We start from the raw sequence: 9,134 nt of genomic DNA, 5'->3' as shown, positions 1-9,134 counted from the left end.
CGATACCTCTTATGTTAATTTTGGCTCCAAGAAAAATAGAATGCACAATGGGTACCAATACCCCTAGTCTTATAACGGTTGAAATATTTGAATTTTACACAAGATATATCGATACCCCTTGAAGGTGTACGGATACCCCTACTCTCCCCACAATTTTTCAAGTGGATTTTCACTCTACAATGGCTCTATCATCACCAATTTGATTCCCAACGGCTAGAACTCATCCAAAGTGTATTTAAACAAGTTCTTGAAGCCATTGATGATTAAGAATTACAAAGAGAAGCTAGAGAAACAAGAGAGAAAGCATCAAACATCAAGTTTGAGCATTTCAAGCCAATTTCCTTTCAATATTCATTTTTCTTTCAAGAACACACTTTGTGCTCAATTGTATTCATATTTGAGTGTTCTTTTCTTGTTCTATAATTGTGCAAACAAACTACCTTGTGAGCTTTTTCTGTAAAGTTTGCGAATTTTTAATTTTCTTTTTGGGAGAGAGTGTTCTCAAGAATTTTGGGTGTAATTCTTAAGGGATTTGTAAGGTTACTCTTTGTCCTCAAAAGAAAGACAAATTAGTGAATTTGTGAAAAATCCTTAGTGTGAATAGCTAAGGTAGTGGACATAGACTTTGGTTGAGAAAGTCGAACCACTCTAAATCGATGTGCAAATATTTTCAATTTTCTGCAAAAGCTTCCACCAATGTTTTAATTGTCAATTCACCCCCTCTTGGCCGATTCAAATTTCTCTCTTAATCAAGATGACGTTGTTATTAAGAAAATAAGATTCACATTCTTTTGTTAATCTAAGGTGATTATAAAGGGTAGTACATGTTTCAAATACTCTCAACCAATTGACAATGAATGTTCAAATATTTAGGAGTCGTCGATGCTCAAACTTAAAATTTATAAAATAGCAATAATCCTTTTAATCACTTAGATAATATGGTTTATACAAAATGACGCTAACGTCTAAGAAATGTCATTAATCAATTTATTTTGGCTTTTTTGGACATTAAACCATGCTTTATGCGGGTACATTATGCTATATCTTCTTCTTTTAATTAGGTTATATATTTTTAGTAAACATGTTATTTTATATTATATTCCATGCGACATTCATCACATCCATCATAAATAAAATTTGAAAAGTCTAAAATAAAATTAAAATAAATAAAAACATTGTGGCCCAGATGGACAAAGTAAATGTCAACCTTACAAGTTTTATTTATGAAAAGTCTAAAATAAAAATTAAAATAAATAAAAACATTGTGGCCCACATGGACCAAGTAAATGTCAGCCTTACAAGTTCTTTGATATCGGTCTAATTATGCTGTAACTTTGAGATAGTCCAAACACGCCAATCACGACAATGACCTTATCCACCGATAAGTAAGCTTCCTCACATTATTAATTATATTATGGGGCTCTTGGTTTTAAGTACAAATTTATATTATTACATAAATATATCAATATATCATAAAAGTAATAATTTACTAATATTTAAAGTTTTTTAATATTTTAAGCTATTATAATTCAAAAATGATAAAGACTCCCCGTACATAAATTTGAATAGTAAAATCAAAATGAACTCATCAGATAATATCCACATGGCTATTCTTAATTAAGATAATAAAGCAAGTGACTCTCTTATTAAGACCAAAAGAACGTTCCCAGGAAGCTTCACAATTGGAAAAAATAACAAACGGTTGCTTTCTTAATTACAATAATTAGAATAATAATAATATTATTAACTTTTGAATGAGATTGACACAAGTGGTTAAGATTTAGAAATTTAAACTTGTAATTCTAAGTTTTAATCTTACCACCTTCACTTTTAATAGGTAATCTATAAATTCCTAAATAAATTCAAATTGAGTTTTAAATATACACGCTACAATAGGAACCACACCTAAACTTTAAAAAAAATAACCGAAAAGTCAACTTGAAAGAAAAATATTAAAGTCACATGCCACTAGCACATATTGATTGGTAGCGGCATAACCGTCGGCCTATATAAATAAGGCTTAAACGTACAAGCTAATAGAATCGGGAAAATATGGCGAGGGATTCGTTCATTGCAGTTGGTGGCAATGACCCGAAAGAAGCAGGAGGGCTCATGATGTATAGCTCTACAGGGCTGCTCTTACTTTCCATGATTATTTTCTCCCTCTCTGTAATTTCAATGATCATTTTCGCCTGTGGTGATGATGGAAAGCCTCGCAGAAAAACTGGTTTTGCGGGCAGTGGCTATGTAGGTGGCGGTGGTGGAGGAGGCGGCGGAGGTTGTGGAGGTGGAGGTGGCGGCGGCGGCGGAGGTTGTGGAGGTGGAGGCGGCGGCGGAGGTTGCTGATAGTGCTATTCAAATTTTATCAGTGTTGTGTATAAATAATTTTCTTATGGTCTTAAAATAAACAAAATCTGATAAAGTAAAAGAACAACGGAAGAATAGATCAGGTAATAACGAGAAGCAATTATATTTATATTTTTCTCATTATAACGTATGCATAATATTATTAAATTTGAATTTTATATGATATCTATATTATATATATACATATAGATATATATATATATATATACATATACATATACATATACATACATATACATACATACATACATACATATATACATACATACATACATACATACATACATACATATCATATAAATCAAGTGTACCAAAAAAATTATATATATTATATAAAATTCAAATTTAATAATCCTTAAAAATTTAAAGTTCAAAGTTTTAATTGTAACGAAAATTCACAAAAAATAAATAAATATTTATTGTACTCTCCCACCTTTGGATGTCTAATGAAGTTTATGTGTTATTAAAACTTTACTTACACAAAACTTAGTGAAAACATTCTTAGTCCAAGAAAAAAAAAGTATATGTATATTTAAAATATATAACGTGTTATCTCATTGAAAACTTTATTAGGAAAACTTAATGGACTATATATTAGTTAAGAGAAAAATAGTACAACACATATTTACTTACCTTCACGACAACATTATATATATTCCAAGAGTATTCATAATTCAATCTTAAAATTAATCTTTCAGTGGATGATATATTGATTAGTAAATATATCGAACTATCGAATAAACGAACTCGTTTATATTATCGTTCTTTTAAAGACTATAAGACAATAAATATTTAAGAAATATATTCATTTGATCTACTTTAATATATTCTCATTCCAACTAATATATACATGCAGCATTAACAACATTACAAATATCAGGGTATACAAGAAATATATTTTATTCATACGAATACTTTTAAGATTTTTTAGATATATGTTAATTTATAGCCTTTATATTTAAGTGTTCAGTTTTTCAGTTGAAATAAATCTAATTTCAATTTTCTTTTATCTCAAATGTTTTTAAATAATTAAATACTTTTGAAATTATTTCAATCCAAATAATTAATATTCACACATATCTGAACATTTTTCTTGGAAGTTTCCATATGCTTCTGACGCTTTAAATTACTTAAAAGTAAATTCAATTATATAGAGATTCATATAATTATTATATACATATCTTGTAATGTAGAAAGTAGTTTGTTGTGTTTAGTTGTTATTGTTAGTGGATATTAATGTGTATATATACAGGTACCTTGTATTATTATGTATGGGTTAATAAGATGAGTAGATGCATTTTTTTCCCAGTTTTAACAAGTAACATCCTAGACTTGATCTAGAATATTTGGAGGATCCAAGATGTCACATAGGTTCCAATGCGATTAACAATTTTAAATCGTTAAAATTTAAATCTTAATTATCAAATTCATGATCATCTAGAAGACATAAAATTGTAAGTTTAATGGTTAAAACAATTATACGAAATCACAAATATGTAATAACGTAAATATAAAACAAAATAATAAGGTTATAGATAAAAAATACAAGTCATATGAATAAATGTGCAGTGACATATTGTACTCTGAATAAGGAATGCTATAAATTCTTCTACTATACTTGATGCAGTGCATAAATATAACCATGCTATTAAAATGTAATGATGGAGGCATGAGCATAGTCATCGACTCATGCATAATAATTTAGTTATTTCAAGTCCTAAAGATCTTCTTTAAGTCTTAACCATATATTATAAAACCACTAGTATAATAAAAACATTGTTTTAAGCTCATACATAAGGTTAGGATGGTCAAAATACCCAAACCCGATAGGTTCCGACCCGACCTGATCTGATAGGGGCGATTTAAATTTTTGGGACTCGGGGTGGAACGAGTTATGTAGTGAAAATTTTCGGGGGGGGAGGCGGGTTTAAGGTGAAAAGTACTGATCTGACCTGAATCGATTATTATATATATTTATATATATTATAATTGATATTTTAAGAATTTTATTTTTATATTATTACAATATATAATTTAATTATTAAGAATATAAAAAATATTATAAAAATATTAATTTAACAGTTTAAATATAATAAATAATTATAAATATATTATTATAAACTATATTATTTTTATTTATTTTAAAATATTAATATCTTCAGTTCGGGTCTGATTAGGTCGGAGTTGGGGTTGAGGTTTTAGACTAAAAATCGGAACAGATTTGGGGCGAGAAAAACTCAAAATTCATTGGGTTCGGTTTTGCATATATGTTTTTGGGTCGGGGCCGAGACGGACAAAAACCCGCTCCGCCCCTCCCCATGCCCATCCCTGCATAAGGTAGATGTTGATATTCTACCTCGACTATCAATACCTCATTAAAGGTGTCCATTCCAAAGTAGGCATCGTTATTATAATCGCTTATTGGATCCTCACAAACCATTCAATAGCGATACCAATCAAATTAGTATTGATACTGAATGAATGATATTGATACCGTATGAATGAGTATCAATACTTAATCTTAAAAAAATGTCAAATTTTTAAGGGTTACTCTTATGATATCAATACTGTCTAAACAATATTGAACTTAAACTCAGAAATTTCTAAAAACTTATTTTAAAGCCTTAATTGATTTATAAAACTTATGGTATTATTATCACATCATATGACATCATTTTTACAATTTTATAACGTCAAATCATATGAATCAACTTAAGCACCCAAAAGCTCACATAAAGCATTTCAAAATTAAAGGTGTACTACCTTAATGAAAAATACCCAAGAAAGCTCCTTTATTAGCTTTCCACCATCTTTTAATTCCCCTTGGCTCTATAAATCTCACTAAATTCTTTTGCTATTCAAAGAAACTTAATAAGGATTCATACATCAAATATGATTTTAGAGGAAGTAAAGCTTCAAATTTAGAACGTCAAAACCAACTAGAAATGGCTTAGAGAAGCTTTCAAAGTTTAAACTCTCCATATATCTAAGATAGCTTCACACTACACCTTTTGAAGAAGATGAACTTTTCTTTAAGCTCATGGAGTGCTGAAGATGATTCTTACTTTCTTGAACCTCATGATTAATCTGGACAAAAAAGATTGCTCATTTAATGCTCAAATATTAGGGTTTTGGGAAAATAGGAATAAAGAAAGAAATAAGAGAAAAAGATGAATCAACTAAACCTTTGTGTTGGTCAATCTAATCAACTCTAGACCCACTAGCTTTCTCTTACTAAACTGTCAAACACATAGTTCTACACTTACGAATATACAACGCTTGGAAATGAGACATATAAAATACTCCATTGATAAACATAGATGTTATTTCTTTTAGAGTTTCGTAAAGAGTACGTGTATTGTTAATAACTAAAAATTATTAGCATATACTTATTAGTTCTCTGTGATCAATCAAATTTCAATATAGCTTTAAGATCAACCTTATAAACTGATCACATCATATAGAGACGAGAACAAAACATCAACTAAATTCTAGACTCACTAATTGATTTGGACAACAATAGATGTTTGTAGATTAAGAATTGTCTAACATGGTCGAATCCACATGGCAGTTCTTAAATGAGCGATGTAGTGACTCTCTAGTTAATACAAAAAGAATATTTCCAAGCTTCAAAATTGAAAGAAAAGAAAGATGAAATAACAAACGGTTGCTTGTTTGAATAATAATAATAATAATAATAATAACGGAAAAGTCAATAGGAAAGAAAAATATCAAAGCCACAAGTACACATTGATTGGTAGCGGCATTACCCTTATCCTGTATATATGAGGCTTAAACATACAAGGTAAGTGTAGACACCGTTTTTGACTTGGCTTAAAAAATATTATAATATTATATTATTATTATTATTATTAATTAATAATTTATATTTTGATGCAGGGCACCTATAGACCCGAGACATCTCCCCAACAGTTTCACGACATGTTCACCAACACACCGCATCACGTGCACCATACTAGCGGTGACAAGATTCAAGGATGCCTTAATTGGATTTATGTGCAGGATGGAATGCTAAAAATAAAAAATTGTTAGTGGAAGTTATAGACCCACGCAACTACATTCTACCTAAACCATCACCAAAGTTAGCAAATCCAACAAATCTCACCTATCCCATCAACATCTTACCAAAACGTAAGCAAAAAGGAAAGGGACAAGGGGATTCGGTGAGGATGGCCACCATAAAGGAGGGGTCTCGAACGAAACAAGAGGAAAAAAAGAGATTCAACACAGAGAGGGGGTTTTCGTTGTAACCAAAATAGGGAAATTTTCTGCTCTGGAATTCGAAAAAGCAGTGTAAACTAAGGGTATTCCTCCCTTCAATTTTTTAATGACCCGAAAGGAAGGTAGTGTGATTCCATCTTTTCATTTTTATAATTTTTTATTTTACAAAAATTTAACAGAAGTACCAAACATGGTTGTTTTCTTAGATTAGAAACCAAAGCAGTACCGAGAGAGATTAATCCTAACAACCTAGAACCGAAAATCAAAAACCAAAAACAAAAGATCATTAACCATCATCGAGTGAAGAATTTAGTCAAAACCAAATCTCATAAGCAAATAGTAGAGGAAAAATGGATACTCTTTTCGTTTTTTTAGTTAATCAATACCAATACGCGAATTTTTATTTTATTTTATTTCCTAGCATTTTTCTTTCTTTCTTTAATTCGAAATACAAAATTTAGAGAACGAAGGGGGTGGGGTTCGATTTGTTTACCTGAGACGTTCGGGTTCCCTCATAGGAATCTACCACGCTTGGGTGAGGTTATCGTCGCCGATGAACGACGGTTTGCATGTTGGTTTAGTTGCTGGAATTCAAAGAATGGAAGGGTCGGTTTCCATTAACAACCCTTCGAGTGCTTTAATAAAAAAAATAGAATGAAGAGGGGAGGGATTAACCGGTCTTACCTTAAGGTGTGGATTCCACCGTTTGAATCTTGTCTTCGGAGAGGAAAAGAGGAAGACTAGGACCAAACCGTGGCCGATTTACGGCCAAGAGCGGCGTTGGATCGAGCCTTTTAGGGCTCTCGGTCGAATAGAGTAGCAAGGAAAAGGAAGGGGTTGAGAGCAGCAGAGAAGGAACCTGGCGCAAGAAAAATAAAATGGGTTAAAATTGGGTTAGTAATATGACAATAATTGTTTAATATTCTAAGGCTAAAATTGGGGGTTAATCAAACCCACGTGGGTGGCCAGTCCATTTAGTGTTTTATAACTTTTGTTTTTTTTAATTTATGGTTTTAACCTTAGATTTATTTGCTTACCACGTGGATGGCTCCACATGCATTTATCTTTGTTAGTTAGTGCCCAAAGTTAATTACTATTGTTTGTACACGTTTAAAATATAAAATATTGCATTAAACCTAGTCAAATTTATGTGTTATTGAATGATATAATAATAATAATATGTTTAAATGAAATCGTATGTATATATTATATTTTATTTACGTATGTATATATTTAATGTTTATTTCTTTTGTATGTTATTATTAGAATGTGTATGTATATTTTCTTAACAATATTTAGTTATTATTAGTTTTTGATTGTTTATAGATTACATATATAGTTTTATTCATTTTGATTTATAAATTAGGTACAAGGCATCTTTTAATTAATATTGTATGTTATCTTCATGTGCATAACTCGATATTATTACATGTTATGTTAATATTTGATTTTGTGCATAATATTTATAAATATTACATATCAGTCATTGATTTAATGTATTTGTGTATTTTGATATTATTCGAATTTGGCTATGATGGTTGTAAATATATCGTTTTAGTCCTTGTTTTAATTTGGTTTAATTGTGATTTAGCCTTCAGGTTTTTGATTTGTTGCACTTTAGTTCTAAATTTCATTTTTGGATTATTTTCATTTTAGTACATGTGTTATTTAATGTTTGTAATTTTTTATTTTGGTTTATTAACCCTTTAAGTTTTTGTTCTAATTATTTTGGTTCTTATAAGTTTAACTACTTATTTTATTTTATTTATTTTCTTTAAGTTATTAATATGAAGTAAATTAATTAAATTTCAATAAACGAATCATATTTTAACTTGATATTTGATTCAGGATTTCCACCATTACGACAACGTGTAAGCCACACAGTACCAATTTTGGGCGCTGTGGGGGTGTTAATCCTTCTCCACGCGTAACCGACTCCCGAACTCATTTTAATCGAATCTTTGAAAAACGTAGACCAATTTTTGTCATAAAAATGATTTTTCATAAAATTATTTTTAAAAGACATTTTTAGGTATTCGACCTACCTAGTCCAAAGGTTGATGGCGACTCTATCCAAATTATTCCAAATTAATCCAAAATCACCTATTTCCCAAAATTAAAAGTCATTACTATTTTTAAAACAATTAAACGATTGTTCCTCCCGAAAAACGGTTACGACAGCTTAGCGACTCTGCTGGGGAGACTTTTTAGAGAGTCAAGCTGTAAGTCGTTTACACATTGTTGTTGTGATAGAAATTATGAGTTTGAGTTTTTAGTAAATTTATGATTCATTTATTGAAGTTTGTAATTGCTTCATTTTTTGTTATACTAACATTTTGATTTTTTTACTTTCATATTTGTCCAAGTTTTTATCGAGTGGTTTCATTTTTCTTTTGAGTCAAAGGGCTGAATTTTCCTCCTCACACACATCACGTTCATTGGCATACCATAAGCTCACTTACGAGCTTTGTCCCTTTTAAGTTAAGGTGAAAGCTTAGCCTACGTGAGATAAATTGTTTATCCGC

The 9,134-nt window shown here is 30.2% G+C and overlaps 1 protein-coding gene and 1 long non-coding RNA gene across 2 annotated transcripts; one reads left to right on the top strand and one right to left on the bottom strand.

Moving 5' to 3' along the window:
- The first annotated feature begins 2,052 nt into the window (after positions 1-2,052).
- LOC120146263 (cold shock protein 2-like) lies at positions 2,053-2,346 on the top strand. The gene has a single exon (XM_039159875.1). It carries the CDS (start codon positions 2,053-2,055, stop codon positions 2,344-2,346), a length of 294 nt encoding a protein of 97 aa, XP_039015806.1.
- A 2,857-nt stretch (positions 2,347-5,203) lies between these two features.
- Positions 5,204-7,507, bottom strand: LOC120146235. Its single transcript, XR_005518198.1, has 3 exons — positions 7,294-7,507; positions 7,103-7,193; positions 5,204-5,454 (listed from the first exon to the last, which is right to left on the bottom strand). It is a non-coding gene; the product is annotated as an uncharacterized LOC120146235 (long non-coding RNA).
- Positions 7,508-9,134: the final 1,627 nt, after the last annotated feature.

This window comes from Hibiscus syriacus, unplaced genomic scaffold, assembly GCF_006381635.1.
Source record: "Hibiscus syriacus cultivar Baekdansim isolate YM2019G1 unplaced genomic scaffold, ASM638163v2 tig00110904_pilon, whole genome shotgun sequence".
In the NCBI taxonomy this organism is placed as follows: Eukaryota; Viridiplantae; Streptophyta; class Magnoliopsida; order Malvales; family Malvaceae; genus Hibiscus; species Hibiscus syriacus.
The sequence above is the reverse complement of the archived record's forward strand: the minus strand, read 5'-3'. Positions and strand labels throughout refer to the sequence as shown.